This window comes from Conger conger, chromosome 4, assembly GCF_963514075.1.
Source record: "Conger conger chromosome 4, fConCon1.1, whole genome shotgun sequence".
In the NCBI taxonomy this organism is placed as follows: domain Eukaryota; kingdom Metazoa; phylum Chordata; class Actinopteri; order Anguilliformes; family Congridae; genus Conger; species Conger conger.
The window spans coordinates 57,326,864-57,349,737 of record NC_083763.1 but is presented as its reverse complement, the minus strand read 5'-3'; the positions used below and the strand labels follow the sequence as shown (position 1 = coordinate 57,349,737).

The window sequence follows — 22,874 nt, the reverse complement described above, 5'->3', positions numbered from 1 at the left end:
TTAGCCGATGAAGCAGGCTGATGTAATTCTCGGCAGGGCCGGGCTGTGACTTTGGCTCTGCTCGTTCGGCCTGGTTTTGTTCGCGTGTCAGAGACTCGTTGCGTTTGTAATTGGGAACGGCCATTATCGGTGGAGCAGATCTGGAAGGCGGGACGGTGGAAATGGCTTGAGGAGGACTCAACGCCTAAAAATACCAGCCTGATAAGGGTGGAAACCCAGCTCTCCCACTGGGAGGGCTTCACACCCGCCTCTCGGAGAAAACATTGAATTCCACTCAGTGGATTCTGATCTCCTCCTCCTCCGGAGGCTAGATGTGACTTACTCAGAGACAAAGTTGTCTCAGTGACTGGTGGATGAGCTCACCAGCATGGCATGGCCATGTTATAAACACAGCTCATGGGCTGTGTACCTGTTTCCCAGTGCTTAGAGATGTGTGACATGGCACTCTGGAGAAGGGGAATGATATGCTGTTGAAGTGGAGGGAGATGAGAAGAAAACAGCTGTGTTGTGGACTGACTCGCTGGCGTGCCTGTGATGTCCATGAACTGAGAGTGGGTCCCTGTGAAACAAGTGAAACAGGCTGCTCTCTCTCTCTCCTTCCCTCTCCCTCTCATCCTCCTGGTGAAAGTTCTGTAGCCCGCTGCACAGTGAGCGGCTAACTGGTCATGAAAGGGCTTTGCAGGAACAATGGCTCTCTGTCCAGGCTGTGAGATCTCCAGCCCCAGGACCCGGATGACGGCCCCTTTGGCCGTCCTCCGTGCGGCCCGCGCCGAGGGGGGCAGGGATACATGGGCTTTTGTGACAGGCGGGGACGGGGACGGCTTTCCAGAGGCCTGAGAGAAGACTGTCTGAGTGACCATCTGACAACCTCACACACAGCTACTGATGGCACTGCAGATACTGCCCCCCACGCCCCCCACAGCCTCCTTCATTCCCCCAGCTTTCACTCCCCCTCTTCCTGTACATTCGGCCCGAGAGCAATAACACATTTCCGGACATTTCCGGAAAAGGTCACAGATTGGGCAGTCTGCTATTAATAGTTTAGGTTTTTTAATTTAATAATGTTGAACTTGGTTTTTAAGATATCTGCCCTTGGATAGTTCCCAGGGTTCATAATCACAGGCCACATTAAAATAATTTTTGGCCAGCGCAGCTCTACGCATAGTTGGTGAGTTTTGATTAATGGCAGTATGTCATGACTGGAACATCTAAATGAAAAAGCTCACTGGCATTAAAGCAGTTTTAATGGGAAAAATAGTTTTGAAATATGCTGTGCTAATGGTTTCCTCCTTCCTTACACAACCATTCACTTACCACCATACCCGCTCAATGTCACTCTCAGGCTCTTGCATGTACACCGACATATGCATACACACACACACACAGACAGGCACATATGTGCTTACATGCACACATGCCCTTGCATGCACACACAGACGCATGCACACACATACATGCACACACACACTCATGCGCGCACACACACACACACACATATAGAGGTACAGTTTCACTCTTAGAATTTGTGACAGTTTTGTCTTTCAGTAAGTGCAGATGGTCCTGTTGGGTAGTTGGTGTTATCACTTGTTCAGAACCTTGTCAGCATTGACCAGAGTAGTGTCTTTCATCAGTTCAAGCTGTGCCAAACCTACACCAAGGGAACTGTTCTCTATGACAGCCGCAAACAGCTGTCAGCCAGTAATGCACGGAAAGAGGAACAGCGCTCTCTAGTGCTTGAAGCATGCCATGAAAAACAGGGTTAAGAAATTGAATAGTAGTCTTATTGTACTTACAGGTTATCCTTCACAGAAAATTATTTTATACTCAGATAGTTACAGCTAGAAAAGATCTTATAGTGCTTGAGCGTTTGAGTCAGAATATGACTAATTCGCCATGATGATTGCATCTGAAACCTGAAGAAATACAAACTGGTTTTGCTGTATAACAGGTTTTTCGGTAAAATCCATTGATACAACAAACCCATTGTCTTTCTCCCTCAACACTTATATCAGAGCTACTCTGCAACCCATGACCAATGTTATGTGTACATTTATAAAAACGTAGTGTTCCAATACCTTCTTACCAGGGTCAGGTGTCAGTATCATTGTTGTGCGCAAGACAGCACTGCTTTTGTTGTCATTAGTGAATTCTGAGTCCACCTCTGTATGCATAGTAAAGGATATGGGGCACATTCATCTACCATTCAGATACACCATTCAGTGTGGCTCAATCATGTACCACAGACTGGTGCATTACCTGAATGAGCCACCCAGAGACCCCATAAAAACACTGAAACTGGTGCTTGGTGAATTTGTTGTCTACTCAGATAAGTAAACAGGGAAAGCTTTTGTTTGTGCAAAGTGTCAACTGAAGTATTCTTTTCCCGGGGGTAAAAAGTAAGTGTATCCAGCCAGGCTTTATTGAGTGCAGTTTGCCTTTGTTTAGGAGATTTACACCAGGAGAGAATTCCTGTTTTGTGAGAAGGTTGTGCCAGTGCGTCGTAATGTCTGTGCATACACTTTATGAGCAATCTGGGGAAACAGAAAAGAGCTATAGCAGTAAATATCCAACTGGTCCCATTTTAGATGCTTCTGATAAGTTGTAACCACATGCCTTTCTGACTGATTTTAGGGCCCCAGGAAATGATTCACTAACAGGTCCTCCTCTTATAGCTTTTTCTTGAATGTGGTCCATGAGCGGTGGTCAGTGTTGAGAAGTGGGTAGTCTTGAGCAGTGGTCAGTGTTGAGCAGTTACCAGTGTTGAGTAGTGATCAGTGTTGAGCAGTGTTGAGCAGTGGTCAGTGTTGAGCAGTTACCAGTGTTGAGTAGTGATCAGTGTTGAGCAGTGTTGAGTAGTGGTCAGTGTTGAGCAGTGTCCAGTTTTGAGTACTGGTCAGTGTTAAGCAGTGACCAGTGTTGAGCAGTAGTCAGTGTTGAGCATGTGGGTAGTGTTGAGTAGTGGTCAGTGTTGAGCATGACTCGTGGGGGTGCTTCTACAACATCCAGTTTAAAGCTGGGGTTCAGGATTTTGGCAGGAAATGTAACCTTTGGGGACCCAGACAGGAAAAGGGCTACAGAGGAGAGGGGAGGGGGGAGGGGGTTGAATAGACAGATTTATAGGAAGCCCTCTCTATACATAGATCAAAAAATCAGTATTCTGCTGTCATTTTCGGCACAATTCGCCTGCTCCGCATGTGCAATTTCCTAGCCTTGGGGCGCGATTCATTTCCCCCCATTAGACAACTCAGAGCGATCTCACAACACGCAAGCTTTCAGCATCGCCCCAGATAACAGAGAAAAAGCCCTGATTGGAGTCATAAACCAAAATAGCAGCATACTTGGAGCAGTCTGAACTTTTGTCAATGAGTTGAACTCCTGCGGCGTTTCTGGGCTATTAGCCGGGTAGAGGAACAGCTCGGAGGGCTTCTGCTTGTGCCGCTGTTTTGGGGTGTGAGTCATCCCTCTTGGGGACACACTGCTGTTTGTGTGAATCTTTTCAGCAACCCCCCTACCCTCCCCAATTTGCTGACAGCAATGAAGGAGCTTTAGGGCCGACAGGCAGAGCATGTGTCCCTGATGAATAGAAAGAAGCTGAGTCTGAACACTGTCCCCAGTGGAGCAATGCCTGCCACTCGTTCTTAACCCAGATAAAAGAGGCTTGTCTCCTCCTTCTGGTAACAGTTTTTATTCAGAACCGCGGCTGTGCTGCCAATAGACTATAAAAGTGAATTAAATACATCAAAGTAATATTTGAACTGAAATGACCCATTGGTGAAATTACATCAGGTGGGTCATGGGGGCTATTATCAGCCTTGCCAGGCAGTTGCTCGTTCAGTGGGAGAGATGAACAAGATCTTTAAAAAGTTTCCCACAAGACTAATTTTCCTGCCGAAATAGCTGGCTACACCTGTAACTTTTACCCCACTCAGCAATTACCCTTTCCCTCTTTGTTAAACTTTGAATTGTTGAGATGCAGTTTTGATTTCCCTTCTCTGAAACCCTAACTATGGATCTTTTGCAGACTACAGGTATCCTTGCTGTTGACATTTTATAGAGTGAATTAATTCAACACTAGACACTAGGCTCAAAGGCCAACAGGCTGATCATTTATCAGACAGTCTCATGCTCATTAACTATGAACGACCCAGAATTGCGTCAGAAACATTTAGCAAGCTATTTGGAAATGTTAATACTTTAACAGCTGCATTGAATGCTGGACATAACCAAACTCAAAATAATTCAATGGGGACAACTGGTAGCTCAATTCACGTGTAAGAATCCTCTGCTGTGCACATATAGTAATTGGGAGACTTTCTAATAGAGCAAAAATAAATAGATGGGGGAAAAAAACGGATTCACGCTGTTTTAGTGCCATAGTCTCAGTGAAAAAATACAGCCTGTCACACGAAGGTATGCACAGAAACAGTGCGCTAATCAGAGCGTCGCCAAGGGACCGACATTCTTATGGAAAGGGGCTACAGAAAACACTAGCCCACCCCCCCCCCCCTCTTTCCCCCTCTCCCCCCCTCTCCTTCTCTCTAGGCAGCGGCTGGGGTGCTGGGAATTGTGAGGGGGGCGTGGGGGTGAGGAGCACTCCCAGATGGCTAAGATTTCATTTGCGGGAGAGACGGATCACATGGGGATTCCGGCGCTCCGTACATGGAGGGGCAGGGCTGAGGGGGGACCGGCGTGGTTTAGCGCGCCTAGCGCAGCGGCAGTCAGAGCGTAGCATGCCCGCACAGGGAGCTAGCCGCTGAGAGTCTCTGCACAGAGCGGAGGGCTCCTGAGACCGTCGCCTCTTTGGCTGCTTTTTTCTTCGAGTTTGCGAGTTTTGGAGGAGCTGAGAAGATGTCGGAGAGATGCAGCGTGCTGCGGACCCTGACGGCAGCCCTGTGCTGCTTCTATCAGAAGAGCTCTGTTATCGGAGCGAAGGTGAGTGCCACAAGCAGGGCACTTTCACATCCTCAGGGCTGACCCTGCTGGCTTTGTTAGTGTGCAGTACTGTACTCGGGCCAGGTGTAGAGAAGTAGGGGGTGAAACAGGGATATTTAATACATGCCTTCAAACTGTGTCCTGAGGTCTGTCAGTCCTACAATGTACACTGCACTCCTAAATGCAATATGCAGTATGTCCAAAAATGGATCAAGAAGTACTTTTGTGTTTTGTGTGAAAGGAGCCTGTATGCTGGATGTAGGACTGATCCTTACAGCTGTGTGTGTACTGATTGTTGTGTGTGTGTGTGTGTGTGTTGTGTGAGTGGATGATTTGTACAGAGGTGAGGTTCTGGTGTCTGGACTGACCTGGATTTTGCTGTTTGGGAGTAACAGTTTCACCAGCTTTCTTCGAGAATTTGAGAAGCTTTAGATAGCAGAAGAGTGTTTGTTACTGTAGCTGTAACTCTGGGTGTTTAGATATATTGCTTTCCTCATTATATTAAGTGAGGAGGTCCGCCAGCCATCCCTCACCCAGGGGCTTTTATTGTAAGTGGAGTGGGGTACTAAGTGGCGTGTTTCTTCCTTTGTGTGTGTTTGTGTTTGGGTGTGTGTGTCTGTGTGAGAGAGTGGGAGAAAGAGATTGAGACAGAGAGAGAGTGTGTGTGTGTGTGTGTGTGAGAGAGAGAGTGAGAGGGAGATTGAGAGAGAGAGAATGCATGCATACTGTACATTTTTGGCTTGAACTGAATTAGTGGATTAGAATTGATTTGATTTATTACTTAGGTGCTTGCATGATTAGGAGTTCTTCATGATGTCATTCTGCATTCTGTCTATGTCATTGAAGAACTTGACATTACATGGGATGACTAAATTAGCAGTAAGCAAACTGGATTTTGAGTCTGGAAATAGAAAAGCTCTATAACAGTCCGTTGTGCATTTATAGAAATGGTACAGTGCTGTAATATAAGCAGGGCTGTGGTGTCACAGAATGGGACAGATATACATAGAATATTAATAGCAGGATGTTAAAGAGGAGATTGAACTATCACTTCAGAATAATGCTACTAAGACTTACACAAGATCTCAGTTGCAAATGTATTTGGCTTGAAACACTAAAAGTAACAAACTTGCAAGTACAATGAATCATTTTTCCTTTTTTGAACAAGGATCCCTTTAATACATCTTTGTTTATGTGATGATAGATGTGTGGCATCTCCATATCTGATTGTCAGTCTCCACACTGTGCATAGTGTCAGTAACTCACTCATCGATTTCCTCCACCAGCGTGTCTGATCATTATTGAATGTGGAGGAATGAAGGCTTGTTGATGTGTGCGTGAGTGTATGTGTGCGTGAGTGAGTAGTTCGGAATCTGGAACGATTTGTCCAGAAATAGCGGCCAGTTTGTTATTCCTTGCGTCTGGCAATGGGGTCCAAGGGGTCTGAGAGAGGTCTGGAACTCAGTGATGCAGTTTCTCCTGTTTTCTTTCTTTTTTTAAACATACTCTTAAAATAGCTGAAGGTTGTCATGGAAACATCGTTTTTTCGCCCCTCGTCAGATGAACACAGGGGTCAAGATGTAACAGTGTCCACAGTGTTGGGCCTGATGGATGGGGGTCAGTCAGTGCAGACGGGAAAGCTGAACAAGAAATGGCCGGAAATGTAAGCGAAATGTTCTGCGAATGTCGCTCTGTCCAGGAATTGAAGGCCCCTCTTTCAGTTATTTCTTGGGAAAATGACATCCAATTTTAGCAGTTTCCACCGAGTCACATCTCTAAACCTGCTTCTGTCCTGCGGAAAGTCAGGACATGCTGGTCATTTACAGTAGATTCTGCATTCTCAGACTGGAGCTCCCTGCCTTGCTCCAACAAACCTGTGACTGAAAATCCCCCCTGACCAACGGACAGATGTGCGCACAAACCCTGACACCCTGCTGTCTGGCTTCATATGGCTACCTTTCTTATGCAGTGCCCACCCCCCCTCCCACACCCCATACACACGTCCTCAGGCTCTTCTATTCAAAGAAACCTTTCTTTGAGGGTCCCTCTGTCCGCGGGCTGAGCCTTTCTTCTTCTGTACAAATGTTCTGCGCTTGAGGGCACAATAGAAGCAGCCTGCGCAGCTGCACCGGGCCCTAATCCCTTCTGTGTGCCGTCCCCAGGAGTCCGGGGCACGACTCTCTGTGATTGGGGCTCACCGGAGGGAAGGCCACAGTGTTAAGCGGAAGCTACCGGAAGATGCTGAATTAACACTGCAGAGGTGCACCAAATAGCTCTGTTCCTACCCTGTATTGTTCAACGGCAGAACAAAGCCTCCCTGGAGGACGGCAACAGCTCTAAAACCTTCATCTCCCATTTGGAAGAATGGCTCAGGATGATTTATTTTTCTGGGTCCTGAAAAGGTTGAAATCATGTGTTTCACACCCCAGCCCCTGCGTGACGTGCCTGCAGTCTGCGGGTGTGCGTGAACGTGGTGAGGAGCCTGGCACAAACCCTCAGAGGAGGAAGGGCCAGGTCTCTGGGGTGGAGAGCGGTGAGATGGAATACTGAGATGGCCCTCTCGGTTTATCCACAGACAGGAAGGGTGAGACGGTCCAGGAAACGGCCTCAGATGAGAAAGATACACGTACATGGACATGAAAGTCTCCCAATTTACCCATTACCAGCTCTGGGAAGCAGAGGGACAGGGGGCCTGTGGGTTTCCCCCCCTGTCCACCCCCACATCAATCTGGACACATCCCCAAGTCCCACAGGAAGGCAAACGAACACGGCGTGTGAATATAATCGCTCATAATCGCACATGTCCGTGTAAACACTGTGCTGCGCCGCTACACGACAGCTCCACGGGGGTTGTGGGTAATGTACACAGTACCCCGCTGTGTTAACCCTGCGTAATCCACACTGTACCGCGCTGCATCCCAGTTTGTGTCCGTTATCATTACGTGCCCTCCAGGATTAATAACGCAGGGTGAACATAAAGAGGATTATTTGTAAAGGAATCAAAAAGAGGATCATTTCTATCCAGGATCATTATCTAAAAAGCTTCTTATGATTATATAGTTGCTGTGAGGGCCACAAAGTGTACCAGTTCAACAGGAGGTTACAGATTTAAGAAAGAGTGAGAATAACTAGAGTCCATCGTGAGCACAAGGAAAAAATAGCAGGAGATATTGCAAGAGCAGCAGAAGTACCTATTTAAATCGTCCTCTGCATTTTATAGAGACAAGCCACAGATAATATCTTTGGCACGGAACAGGAGCTCAGGGGCTGTCTCTGGTAAAATTGCTCACTAAAGACATCCACCATTTCCACTTAATTACATTCAATTAGATATGGAACCCTCTCCCATAAGGGAAAAAACATCCCACCAGATAAAACCAATGAAACTCTGAGACAGGTCTGCATCAGTTCCAGCGTATCGTATCTCAAATGCTGTCCGCCTACTCCTGCTATCCAAGAGCTCCGCTCAAGGTTGAGCCTGGAAGGCAGATGCCATTACACATCACTGCAGGGATGATATACTCCAAATAAAAGAGTGACACATCACACTGTGATGATTAATAATAGTGCTAAGCAGAGGGGTGTCAGAGATGATGGGGCAGACGCTAACGGAAAGTCCTTAAAAACAAATGACACAATCAATCATCCACACATGTGACGCGATAATGTACACGTCACAAGTTATGAATGACCGTTTCATATGAAGGTGCAGCATTTCGGTGATTGATTTGGCTCGCGAACGTGCTGCGAATGTGTCTTTGCCTTACCAATGAATTAAATACGGTCATGAAGTTATCGAGGTTTGTTTGAGTAATTATGTATGTGCTATTTCTGTCCCAGTTTCTGAGTTTTCTACCTGCAGCCCTGCAGCTGACTGTAATCTTTCAGGATTACTGACTGCTGAAGGAATGCAGGAAACAGCCAAGTTTTCATAATAGCACAGGAACAATAAAAGTAACAAATAACAATAAAGCAAACTACCCGAGATTGGCTCTAACTCTAACTCTAACTTCGTGAAAAATACATATGGCTTTATGGGGTTTTAATTGACGGAAAAATCCATTAAGGCGGATGTTAGTTTATCAAAGCAACGATTTCTTTTCCAAAGTCTGTGTTTTTAACACTCCTGAAATAAAGCCAAACGAAAAGAAAAGAAGTTCTGACACAGGTGATATTCTCAGCCTGTGCAAGTATGTGCTGTGGTCACGATAATTAGGGGCCTGGTAGTTGTGGTTTGGCATGGAGAAATCGCACCTCCCATTCGTTGTTACGATGCCAGTGCTATGTGGGTCTATTTTCAAACAGGGCTGAGGCCGGGATTGTCAGCTACTATAAATATGGCATATACACAGAAATACCCATATGAAGGGAGTGGGACAGCTTACAGGGGTAAACCTCCATATAGGGGTGACCCTTTGAAGCCTTCTGATCCCTGATTTTTGTTTGATTCTGGAGTGCAAAGCTGGCACATTTACACCACACTGTACATAGGCACTGCAAAGATCCAGACATTCTGGGTCAGGAGGTGTCCTTTTGCATTTTCCGTCACAAAAGCTGAAATCTTGTCCAGCTTGTTGTTGTACATGCCTGGTTACCACTGTAATGCTGTTGACATTCAAAACAACTTGTGTTATCGGTGGTGTTAACGCCAAACCTCCTGTTCCGGTGTAATGGAGGGAATTAGCCCTGGAATGTAAGGGGCATAGCAGTACGCAGACGTTCCCGTGTTCCTCTAACACGCAGTAAAGGCACGGTTCATACAGCCCTGCATGGTCTACTGCAGCACAGACATGTAGAGGCCACGCTGGTCACCGGTCGTCGTGGGAACAACATGCTTGTGGCACTAGTGGAATGACGAGAGCCCAGGAACACACAAGCTCGGTGAGATAAGAGACTGACCTCATAGCTGTTCTCATAGCCTGGCACAACACACAGAAGGCTAACGTTACAGTGTGACTCACCCCGAAAGGCTATGAGAAATCCTGCTATCGATTATTTGGCACACTTCTAGAAGTGGTGAACTCAAACAGACAGCTGGGAAGCATATGGTCACGTGATCCTGAATATGACAGCTCGGCTACACGGCTGAATCAGAGAGGTGATCATATCAGTCCCCACAGTAGCAGAATCACGCGCATGTGTGCGTGTATGCTCAGCCTGATTGCAAACATCTTCACCCATTGAGTGGCTCTCAAACAAAAATGATGAGGATGTTGAGAGAACATCTGTTCTCTTCCAAGAGCCATGACCGTTCAGTCCACAGTAACACTTCAATCATGCGATATAACTGTCTTAAGTCAATGAAATGATATTTAAAAGGCAGATATTTCTTAATGATCAAAAATACGTCTCTTACATTAACTGTATGTTCCAGAAATAAGCTGTGTGTTTGTGTGTGTATGTAGGTTTGCATATACTGTAAGCGTTATCTCTCCTTCCTATGTGTATTTAAGTGATACCACTATTTATGGGCTGCTTAATGCTGGTCCAATTCCTCACAGTGTTTTGGTCTCTCTGCTCGTTGCTATTTTGCGGAACAACATGGCTGAGCTGGCAGGCCCCGGAGAGGTGGCCTTATTTCGGCTGACAGCAGTCAGGCAGGAGGCCTTCAGGGAGAGAGGGGGAGAGAGTGGCAGCTCATCAGCTCAGTGAAGGATGGAGCCCCTGACAACAGCCAGAGGCCTCCTCTCACCTGCCTTTCCTGTGAGCCGTTCAGTTAATGTTAAAAACAAAGTGATCGCCTACGTGGATTCTGACTGAGTCACACAGCTTTGAAATACTCTGCTTTGAGACTTATTCATAATAAAGAAGATGTTGTAATATAACCATTCCTACACAGTTCTGCGTGTATTGTATTTGTAAACATTTCATCATACAGACTGATTATTCATCAGTTTTGAATATGGCTGTGTTTCTGTCTGTGTGTCTGTACATGCTCTTCGATCGAGCCAGTCTGTCTGTCTGTGCTTCTCTATGCAGACAGCTATGACCTCACTGCAGCTCAAACAAAACCTTCATAACTGTCCTCACTTCTTTTTAATTAAATCTGACTCTTTTATATCTTTTTACAACACAACATGTGTCTTAATGAAGCCATAAAACTGGTTTTAATCAGATAAGTTGGAGGGACCCACACAGTCAAGTACAGCCATATAATACAAATATAACAAGAACAACCTTATTGTTGACAGTGTGTTAGTTTACCTAAATTAGTCCCTTGTTAAAATAAAAAACAGAGTACTGCTATAATTTATGGTGGACTTTCCAGGGCTGTTTTTCCCCTTGAAAACAATAAACAATATCCTGAAACCTTGTTGCAGCTTTATTTGGCACATATTTCTGTTGACCACAACAGAAAACAAAACTTTACAGTCCTGCACTTATCCCTCTAGAGACAAGTTAAAGTGTGGCCAGACAAATTTAGATCTTGGTTAAAGAGATTTAGCTGGTCATTGGGTAAAATACTATAGTACTCCTCCAAATTTTGGTCACTGAGGCAAGAAGTTGTGCATACCACACATTTAATCTCTTCTGAAAAACAAGCCAAAGCCTTGACTGATTAGGCTACGGTCAGCACCCAGTACATTTCCCTGGAAAGTCAATATCAATGTTCTGATCAATAAGCCATCACCCAAAGCACTGAGCACAGAGTGGAGATCCAGCACACTAGAAAATCATTACAACCAACTTCCCCTGCCAGTATGTCCCTTGACCGAGACCTTCGCGTTCCATGTTCGCTTGACACTTGTTAGGGAGGCAGCAAACACAACCAAGTCCAATCATAACTGTGAAAGTCAACTATTGGAATGTTCAATATTAGTCTAAACACATTTTAAGAGACCTTTGGTCACCACAAGCTACTGGAGGTTTGTGGGAAAGAGCATACTAAACGGCAAGCGATAGCATATCGTTATGCAACACCATTAAAATATTTGGTTTCTTCAGGGGCTGGAGAGAGTATTGGGTTAATGTAATGTAGTAACCCTTTCCGGTCACTGTATCAGCGGTCCCACTTGGGTCAGTGAGGTCTTAACCCCTCCTCTTCCATTGGCTGAGGACCATGCTGCTGGAGGACTGTGGGTTCCCCAACGTTACGCTGATGTAGCACCCCGGCTTTAAACTCGCTGCACAAAAAATCTCCTCCAGAGGCCATTCCTCTCAGCTCGGAGATCGTTAAAACAGCAGCAGAGTAGAACACTGGATTAGCGTCTATTTATGGAGGCTTTGGGAATGTGCCTCTGCGTTTATATATCTCTATCTGCCTTACAGACCGTAGTAAACTACAATTCTAATTAAATGGAAAACCTGGCTATAAACCACAGTGCAAAGTTAGCACAACACTTCCTTATGATCATGTCTCAAAATCATCTGAATGTGTGACTATGAAAGCCAGTTGGCAGCACAGCGACAGAAGGCCCCAGATATTCCAGTAATTGATTATGAATTCTCATTTTGCGAGGGCAGCGACACCCACCCACTGCTTGACATTTCTGAACGGATTCCTGGTTTTTCCCCAGCCCAGTTCTGTGAAAAGGTGTGTTCGCCCTGTGTGCTAATCACAGCAACTGTCAGTGTGAGTCACACTGCCGCAGAGCGCGGTGGCTTCCTGTGTGTGTCACACCAAGCGCACTCAGCAGGTGAGGGAGGGGCCCAGTGGGCCAGGACGCCAGAGAGACTGACAGGAGGCAGGAGGACGACAGGGTACACATCAAAGAGGGCAGGTAGAGGCCTCGGCCAATCAGAGAGCGGTGCGGGGCTCCGTAGGAAGAACACAGCCTGTAGCTCTGTGAGGGGAGGAGGGAGGAGACACTCTCAGGCAAAGACAGAGAGAGATTGAGAAAGTAAAGGTGTACAGGCAGACACACACACACACGCTCTCTCATACACTGAGCGCACAGTTCATAGCTATGGCTATGAGAGCACTGAAAGAGCTTGTTGTTCCCATTTACGTGCAGTTCTCTCGGGACAAGTACATCATGGAGGGTCCTCCGGAGAAGCTTCGCAAGGAACTGGAGGAGGAGCTGAAGTTGGGCTGTGAAGAGCCCCGCAGTCACGCCTGGTACCACGGAGCCATCCCCAGACAGGTATTCACATGGGGAGGGTGTGGTGGGGGAGGGGGGAATACAGCAGAACTGTCTCCTTCTGGTGAGTGGGTTTGCATGGTCAATGGGAGAAGAGCTCTGGGCTTAGTGTACAAGTCTCAGTGCCACCCATTTCCTTCTCTGAGGCACCCCACTAGTTCTCAGGACAGGCTTTACTGGAATGCACTGCACAAACCAGAGATTGTGTCAACAATTGTGTTTGTCTTGTATTTAGATTTAAAATCTTAATTCTATTGCTGTTTTGCTGCGTAGATAACACAGAAAGATTGTCAGTGAGATGAGACAGTTTTACATATTTAAAGATTTGTCAATTGGTTAAGGCAATTTCACTTGTCAAGCAAAAGTGAACTTAAAACAAGCTAATATCCTCCTTTAGAAAAACATATTTTAAATCTTAGGATTAAAACACTTGTGAAGACTATTCGGTGTCCAAATGTTGGAGGGCTGTTCGCCGTCCCTTTGCTTCTTGGTCTGACTTGGCTCATGTTTGTCTGAGACACATTCAGTTTCTGTGTGACAGGCAGTAATGCCTTAAGGAATGAGACACTGAAGGCTTGCTCTCTCCAGACGTTGTGTGAAAGGGGACCAGCCCAGTGAAAGCATGCGTGGTTTCTGAATTAACCACAGACACAGTCTGGTGTCCTCTTTCAGACAGTGGCTGATTTCATTACGAGAGAATGCGCTCCTCAGATCTCTGCCAGTCACACATATAGAAGCTGCGCTCTGCTAATAATGGTGAAATTCACAGTAATGTTGTTGATTCACTTCTCCCATGCGCGTTGAAGTTGAGCGCAGGAGGAGAATGCCTTGGAGGACAAATGAAAAAAGTACACTGTAGTGTGGTAAATTTGCAGTGGGATTGAGTTTTTCTCCCTTCAGTTCAGGAACCTGAAGTGTACTGTAGCTGCAAAGCCCCCGAGGGTGCAGCGAATGCTTGTCAGGGGTTGTCAGGTACATCTGGTAAAGCCTGCAGTTTGAGCAGAGTTTGAGTGTTATGTGCGGTAAATGTGTGGTATGAAGGGAGGTGAAGCAGGGCGGACGGAGGGCTGGGAGCAGCTGAGTGTGACAGCTTCTCTGCCCTCCTGGGGTCCCACTCCTGTTTTGAAAACAAACTGAAAAGCGGAGAGGAATATTGGGTCGGGTCTTCCTGCAGGATCACTACTATGACATGCTGAAACACACACCTACTTAGATCGACAGTAGGCGCTTTGGGAAAATCACTACCGGTGTGGCTACGGCTTAAACTGGTCTTAAACCTGTCTTAAACTGGTATGGCCAGATTTGAGCACAGGGAGATAAGGAGAAGACAATAGTAGAAAGCTAAAAACAAAGTGCTTATGACGTCTGACTGAATTAACAATATCTGCTAGCAATAACGAAAGCCTGTCAAAACTGAATGTGATTCTGAACAAATTCAAACTATTACATTACACAGTACCTCGTGTAGACTAGAAAGTAGCATCAAGAAGAGTCTTCCTTTGATTTGACAGCATCTTAATGTTAGTTATTATATCAGAAATGAAAAATGAACTATATGAACTGTAGATCCAATCCAGCTGTATCTGAGCCAGTGCTGGTGGTCCTGTATCCAGGACCACCAGCTCACAAATCCAAGCCAGTTCAACTGAATACATAATCAGAAATCTATCAGCAGGCTACTGCAGCTCACGGTCATATTCATTTTACTAATTTATCTTCATGCTTCACATCATTAGCTGCACTTTCAGGGGATAATTATGTGGCGTGTGCATATCCATTCACGTCGGTTCTGGTGAATTATTGCACACACCAAATGACTCTGTGAGCTGATGAGAGCAGACCATTCAGAGTGTGTTCGCGCTGTCCTTCTGCTTTCATCAGCTGTTACTTAGGCCTAAATGCACTGACAGAGCCCGAGATGTGTCCTCAGGTGGGCTGTATCGTTCCCATTATGGCACGACGCTCGTCTCTTCCCATCGATCAGAAAGGCCCTCTCCATGACCCTGTGTCCCCAGTAAGACCCTGTGTGTTCTGCAGAGCCCAATGCTTTCATTTAACAGCACCAAAAACAGGAGCAGATGCAGGTGACAAGGTTCAGTTTTACCTAGTGTCACGAGAGGCCTTCCCTTAGTTTCCTGCCTGACTGCTTAGCATGTCACACCCCCGCTGGCCCCTCAGGCTGGAGTCCCATCACTGCCCCCGCTCCCCCCACCCCCTGCTCCCGGCCCCACCAGAGACACACCAAGGGCAAGGTTGAAAGCCACCGAGGCCATTGTCTGGGTCCACCCCCCATAGCTGCAGGGTGAAACACCTGCGCAAAACACGCCCTTCCATGTGAAGGGTCGGGCAAAGCACCGTACGGCACGCAAGGAGCGTTTGCCAACAAGACCGCTCCTTCTCTTGGCAAGAACGGGTCAAACCAGATCGAGTGACATCGATCAGACAAATGACAACACGTTTTTTCGGCAACGGCGATGAAAAACAACCTGTCCTCTGTGCTCCTTAAGGCCTTTTCTGTCCATGGCAGTGTAATGCGCAGCATATTGCTGTCATCGCTGTTTGAAAGCAAAACACTCCCATCTGGAATGACGTGTAAGTGTTGTGCAGACAAATATGGCAAGGAAGGCAAGCTAGGAATTAAAGACTTTAATGGGGTTGAAAGATACTGAATGGCTTATAGTTTGTGATGAGAATCCAGCTATGGAACTCCAGCTGAAAAGTGAAAAGTGACTTTTGCAGCAAGGGTTCCAATATAAAAGAGTGCCGAACCTTGTCACAATTCCTGCATCACTCTTTTACACAATTAAGTGGTAAAAGAATTATAGCTTGGAACAGAAATGTTTGCGTGGAAGATTATTTAATGACACGGTAAATACAGAAATCCACGTACGGAATAAACATGTGGCTTGCAGATATAATGCGCTTATTCAATTTAATGTGCTTAATGTGCGGTTTAACAGGGCATGTAAAGGCCGATATCTAATTAACCCCTGTGCCGGGCAGTCTAAAGCTGTACATGAACTGTGTGTCTGAGAGCAGTGGAAATTGTCAGGTAGTTCCCCGAGCATGTGATAATGTGACACAACACCCACCCAGCCCAGCCTGTCCTTTCAGTTTTACAAACTCAGTTCCTTTCGTAATGAAATACTTTTATGCAACCACACTGAAAACACTACAGCTGCCAAGCGATCCTAATCGGGTTTAATAACCTCCTTCCTGGTGCTACTGAAGCTTTATTGAGAAATCTCAATTCTTAATTAAAATGCTGACCCCGTACTGGAAAAACACAGCTGATTACATAAGCTGTAAATACTTTAATTAAGCAGCCTTTGTTCATTTCAAAATGTTGAGATGGAAAGTGTTTTTTTTATGAGAAGCCTTTGAGTTCAAGAAGGAGCTGCCTTGGCTCACATGACTCTGACATTTGTTTTTATTTCCCACCTCAGCCAAACACTTTGAGCCTGAACCTCCTGTTCACAGAATGGGGCCCTCCAAAGGGTGTCCTTAAACACAAGGTTAACAGTCTTCACGAAGTCTGCTGGCAATTTTGCCAAATTAAGTCAAATGTGACCAGGCTTTACTGAGGTGAGTGAGCAGAGGGAGGCTTGAACTGAGGCATGAACTGAGCTTGTCTGCTTGCCCACGGTCTACAGGTGGCAGAGAACCTGGTCCAGAGGGACGGGGACTTCCTGATCCGGGACTCCCTATCCAGCCCGGGGAACTATGTGCTGACCTGCCAGTGGAAGAACTCCCCGCAGCACTTTAAGATCAACAAGAAGGTGGTGGCCATGAACGAGGCCTACTCCCGGGTGCAGTACCTGTTTGAAAGGGAGGGCTTCGACAGCGTCCCCGCCCTGGTGCGCTACTACGTGGGCAACCGGAAGCCCGTGTCCGAGGTGGTGGGCGCCATCATCTTCCAGCCCATAAACCGGGGCCTGCCCCTGCGCTGCCTGGAGGAGAAGTACGGCGTGGCGGCCGTCCGCGTGGAGGCCCTCATGCCCGAACACAAGAGCCAGGTCTCCAAGCGCCTGAGCCTCAACATCATGAACGGGCACTCCCAGGACCACACGCTGAGCCGTGGGAACCTCCTGAGGTGAGCGCCGGGAGACAGGGCCGGCCTGCTGCACTGCCTCTCAGCTGCAGCTAGTTTAGACCTGTAGCATACGCAAGCTATGAGAGGAAAAGGGCACGGCTGTTATTACTAGTAAGTCATTAACTAAACCTAGCTTCAGGTCTCTGGACAACGAATTGAGATGTTTATTTTGGATGGCAGCTAAAATCGTTTGGTTCAGTCTTGGGATTGAGCAACAGCACATAAAACAACACATGCGAGGACTCCAAATTTGTAGCAGTGAAGCTAGCACAGATAAGTACACGTCTAGGATAAACCATTCCTGTGGCTAAGGAGTGGAGGCTCAGCCCGTGATGTAGAATGGCCAAAAGTCGCTCACAAAGCCAAGGCAAACAGCATCAGAAAATATCCGACAAATTACAAGTTCCTATTTTACTCTGTACATCTCACAATGTACAGTATCAGGTTTCTCCATTTTGGTTTGCTCCATGCATGCAGTAGATGAGTCTCAGTGTGTGTCGCGTGCTCAAGGGCACAGTCTCATTGACCACTCTCTCTCCAACAGGAGCCGGGACAAGTGTGGAAGCCAGCCGGCGTGTCTGAACCACGTTCAAGAGAGACGCCGACCCCTCAAAACTCATCAGTCGGAGAGCTTCCTCCCTATCGGTAGGTTCCGGTCTCCTTTCTTCCTCTCACATATCTGAACACACTCGCTTTAAAAAAAAATGTCCAGCTCTGACAGCCTTCAAAAAGGGATATTTTTTGTTGTATGCTTTACTTCATGAAAGAGAGAAAAAAAGCCTTTAAAAGTTGGTAAATCCTATTATTTTCAGCTGAGCTTCTACTGTGTACTCAGCTTAGAATAAGGATGTGAAATGCACATCAGAAATGGTAACAGATAGGTTCTTAAGAGGTTTGCAGACCAGATTAGTCCAGACGTGGATGAGAACTGCTTCACTCTGAACAAGTAAGAATACCAGCGGGCTTAGGGGCGAGCAGTTCTGCCTCAGCCTGTGCTTGACACTGTAATTAAGCTGTCCATGTGGACTACAAATAGACAGCACTACAGGCAGCTCAGAAACAAAGACAGCAGCATGACTTCATTTTCGCAGTAAAAATGTGTAAGGGCGAGTATGAAAAACTGCACCTTTTCCAGGCTCCAGGACACAGCCCCAGACCCAGATCATGGAGCCCCAGCCCAGCGCCAAGTCTCCCGTGTTCAGGACGGGCAGCGAGCCAGCCCTCAGCCCTACGGTGCCACGGAGGTTAGCCATGGAGTTGCAGGCTGGGGAGGCCATACGGGGCTCCGACAGCCAGCTGTGCCCCAAGCCCCCTCCGAAACCCAGCAAGGTGCCCTCCATGAGACTCCCCCGTTCCCCCCGCCTGCAGCGCCTCGCCCTCGTGCCCCCCACCCCGCCTCCCAAACCGCAGCAGCACCAGCAGCAGCCCAGTCCCGAGGTGAACTACTGCGAGCTGAGCCCCTGCAGTCCGCCTGAGAGGGACAGTGTCTCCGGGCTTCTGCCTAACAACAGCTATGTGGAGAGGCTGAGGACGGAGGAGGCCAGGAAGAGCCACCTCAGGGCCTCGGACACCAGCCTGTCTGGACACACGCTGGACCGCAGCTCCTACCACCACGCCATCGAGGCCCTGGAGGACAGCAACGAGGAGGACGAGGGCGAAGCCATGCAGGTGGAGCGGGAGAACGCCGGGAGGGAAGGAGAGCGGGCGGAGAAGGGCAAGGGCTTCCGGAGGCCCGTGTTTGAGACATCATCGGCCTTCCGGCCCGGAGAGTTTGAGAGCAGGCTCCTGCCCTCTGAGAACAAGCCTCTAGAGATGTCGGTGCTGAAGAGATCCAAAGAGTTGCTGTTGAACAAAGACCACCGGATCATCGCTAAGCACATCTTACAGGCCGACTGCCAGGTACACTGCCATCTCTCCATATTTTCAGTTTTGAATGGTCAAAATACACTGTCTGTGGCCAATAGAAATTGAGCCAGCTTCTTATTCCTTGTGACTGGGCCTTTTTGACAGCCATTTGTCAATATAGTCTGTTAGTGGGGTGACATACTCTTGACTGTGCCTTTCTTCAGGTGGCACACAACAGCAGGCAAATGAGGAAAATTAATTCACTTTAACTCAACGTACCAAACATGTTTACTGGGTTTGATCTGAAAAACCCATGACTGGATGACTGGTTTTCTAGGCGTAAGGGAGACATCATTATTGGTGTTAATTCAAACAAAAACACTATGGAAAAACAGAGCTATTCAAATCTAGTCTTTGTTATGTCATTTGACAATTAATTTCAGCTGGAGGGTGCACAGTCAGCAATATAACCATATACTGAGTAAACATGCTAAATGTCTTCAGAAAATGTACTTTAGTAACTTACATTTTATTTAGGACTAAACTTAAGCTTAACTCACATTTTGACCACTAACTTTTTGAAAGCAGTTTAAGAGAATGGGAATTCCAATGCTTTAAATTAAACTTCTGTGTCTTGACAGGTTGCTAGGGTACTGAATGTGACCGAAGAGTTGAAAGGTCAGATGGGAGTGAGTTCTGGTCTGGAGCTGGTAACGCTTCCACACGGAAAGCAGCTACGCCAGGACCTGATGGAGAGGTAAATCCTGTGAATCATAGCTGCCATACTTTGTCTCCTTCCTGTTTCATATCATAAAAGGCTGGCATGAAATATTTTAAAGTGTTCAAATATTCTGACAATTCTAAATCTACAATAAATGTAGTAACACCACTCAGGTGTATTAAGAATAATGCATAGTGAGGGGGCAGTGGAGCTCATACTGAAGCTCTACATGTGTGTTTTTATTATTATGGATTTGATGCTTTTCACTTGTTGAGGAACGTATGCAATTGTAAGTCAATTTGAATTCAAAGTGTCTGCTAAATGACTAACATGTAAAAACGTAAGTGTGCTACCCTCCAGTGACAGGGTGTAAGTAGCGGGGTTCAGCGTCTCCCTCTTGTCCCGCCTCAGGCACAGCACCATGGCCATCGGCGTGGCGGTGGACATCCTGGGCTGCACGGGGAGCCTGGAGGAGCGAGCGGCTACGCTCAACCGCATCATCCTGGTCGCGCTGGAGCTCAAGGACTCCATGGGGGACCTCTACGCCTTCTCCTCCATCATGAAGGCCCTGGACATGCCCCAGGTAACGGCTCTAAAGCACATGTCACCGTGTGCAGTGGGGAGACCTGACTGCGGGATGTGACTGCAGGCTCTCAGAGGTAAAGCCGCAGAGAGAGGGCACACTGTAGGACACTGCGGTGAAGCAGTGCTGCGGTTCGGAGAGTTCAGTACGAACACATCTCCTCCATGCTGCATCTCTAACAACACTGACCTGGTCCTGTCTTCTTCATCACAGATCACAAGATTAGACCACACCTGGACCACCCTGAGGAGGAAATACACACAGACAGCCATCATCTACGAAAAGTCCCTCAAGCCCTTTTACAAGGGTCTGTATGAAGGAAATGGTAAGGAATTAGGAGTCTGCACTATATACTCCATATTTGATAGCAGCAACATGGGCTGAGACTGAATTTACTTCTCCTCCGGGATCTCTAGTGGATGTTCCAGTGGACAGCACCACGGTGCCCCTCCTGATGCCCCTGCTCACTCTGATGGAGCGGCCGGCCGTGGTGTTCGAGGGCATGGAGCTGTGGGAGAACAACGACCAGGGCTGCGAGATCATGCTGCGCCACCTGGAGGTGGCGAGAGTGGTGGCGCACAACGCTGACGCGTACAGGGCCAACGCAGAGAGCGTCCTGAAAGGTAGGAGCCCACGCCAGGTACAGCACACTGGACAGAGCAGGGAAGAGTTAGCGGAAACACCCCTACAGGCTCTTCAGTGTCAGCCTAAAGACCGTCTCTCTCCAGCATGTGGAAAAATGTGGAAATTTATGGTGAAATTATTCTCCTGCAATCTTGATTGGTTATAACTACCCTTATCTCTTCAATCAATGTGATCTAAAATTGGAATTCCTCCTTCTCATCTCATTTGTCAACATAAGTGACCATTGGCCTATTACGAAAACACATTCCCGTTCAGCATTGATCAGTCAAGTTTATAGTAGTTTTGTCATAAGCCTGACAAGGTTACTTTAGTGGTGACCTCAAATAGCTCTGAATGGCAGCTGTATAATTTGGAAATCTGTTCAGCACATCTTCAAGTTGTTTATGACACTCATGAGCCTTGCTTTCTTTTCTCCCTCCCCATTTCACTTTGCCTGAAGATTTCCATCCTGACGAGGACATGCTGGAGATCTTCAGGACAGACTTCCAGCTGCGGCTGTTGTGGGGGAGCCGAGGGGCCTCAGTCAACCAGACGGAGCGATACGAAAAGTTCAAACTGATCCTCACAGCTCTGTCCAGGAAGCTTGAGCCTGCAGTCAAGCACACCGAACTCTGAACCGGAGACCGAGCACAAAGACTGCACATAAACATACGTATATAAGGAGAGGCAATGCCAGCTCAGTGGAGTCAGAATGCATTATTTCTCCGGTTTATGGCCCCGATGCTCATGTTTGGACAGGCAGAGCCGGGCCAATTGCTGTCCTGACCCTATCTGGCCACTGGAGGGAGACTGCAAGCTAATTTTTTTAACATGAACTTGCCAAAGTTACACCCTCAAGCCCAGCCCGACCCCTATTGTTGACAGGTCACCAGGACTGTTATGTCCCCTGTGGAGTAAACATAAGGGACATGCACTGTGCCCCCAGGTCACAGGAGGTGAAATAGCACTGTAGTTTGTATAAAACCTGGGCTGGGGAAATGGGCTGAAGGCCACTGCGGGCAGGTTCTGTGGATGCTGAAACGACACGTCACTCAGTGCCCACTGGGGATGACGACACTGGAGCTCTTCAAAGTGTTCATGTGAAAAGTAAATGCATGTATGTATCACTAAGGTAGTGACTGAGATATAGTTCCCTTTTTGAGGGAGAGACTTATGTGATATATGTAGAAGTAAAAGGCTGAGGTGGTTCTCTCAGCGGCTACTGCAGGGAAGGCTAGAAAATGTAAAACACGGGAATCTCACAGTAGAACTCACAAAGACAAAGACTCATTCTGGTATAATTGAAATCTGACTACTTTCCAAATTTAAGTGTTTAAAAGAAATATAGAAAACATGTTTCCTAGGTCCGCAATAGTTGCTTGAACAGATCTTGTAATGTGTTATTCAGTTGTTTATACGGCATTTGTATTGTGATAATACGGTTAACATTAAGTGGTAAATGGTGTAAATAATAGCTAATGATGTTCAACTGTAAGCATGTGGATGCTAGACTATGTAATATATTTTCCTCCTGAAAGATGACTGTAAATAATTACATAACTTTAATATCTTTATATGGAATATTGTGCACATGTAATAAATGGAAAAAGATATAGCTACACATCTCACTGAAGCTGCAATTCATGCCTCTATGTCATGCACATTTCTCAGAATACTGCCAACCCCTTCTGTGTAGTGTGCACATAACCTCTTCAATAGTAGGTTATTAATTGACCAATCATATTAGGCTTAGTTGGTTACAGGTAAGTAGTATGACTTTCATCCTTAAATGTTGCTTCTGTAAGTATGCGATATATACAGTGAAAATAACTGAAGAGTATCAGTTTGTTTATGGAAAAACATCTACAATGTATTTTTGCTTATTTCTTTTATTAGAACAAATTCAAGAGATAACAATTTTTGAGCAAAGTGTCTCAACATTAAAAAGTAAAAAGGAATGTGCACAACAGTATGGTAACATGGAATTACTGCCGT

The 22,874-nt window shown here is 46.7% G+C and overlaps 1 protein-coding gene across 7 annotated transcripts in view; it reads left to right on the top strand.

Moving 5' to 3' along the window:
- The window catches only part of bcar3 (BCAR3 adaptor protein, NSP family member), a 44,068-nt gene extending 21,561 nt beyond the window's left edge, over positions 1-22,507 (top strand). For 5 of the 7 annotated variants that reach the window (XM_061240788.1, XM_061240787.1, XM_061240789.1 and 2 more), the window contains 9 exons: positions 12,888-13,016; positions 16,667-17,106; positions 17,651-17,751; positions 18,242-19,005; positions 19,593-19,708; positions 20,084-20,255; positions 20,469-20,580; positions 20,672-20,878; positions 21,340-22,507. In XM_061240788.1, the coding sequence (XP_061096772.1) occupies positions 12,888-13,016; positions 16,667-17,106; positions 17,651-17,751; positions 18,242-19,005; positions 19,593-19,708; positions 20,084-20,255; positions 20,469-20,580; positions 20,672-20,878; positions 21,340-21,515 (2,217 nt within the window). In that variant the 3' untranslated portion in view covers positions 21,516-22,507. Of the gene's footprint in view, positions 1-4,655; positions 4,933-12,539; positions 12,654-12,887; positions 13,017-16,666; positions 17,107-17,650; positions 17,752-18,241; positions 19,006-19,592; positions 19,709-20,083; positions 20,256-20,468; positions 20,581-20,671; positions 20,879-21,339 lie in introns of those variants that run through there. The other 2 variants (XM_061240791.1, XM_061240793.1) reach the window with 2 other exon arrangements.
- Positions 22,508-22,874: the final 367 nt, after the last annotated feature.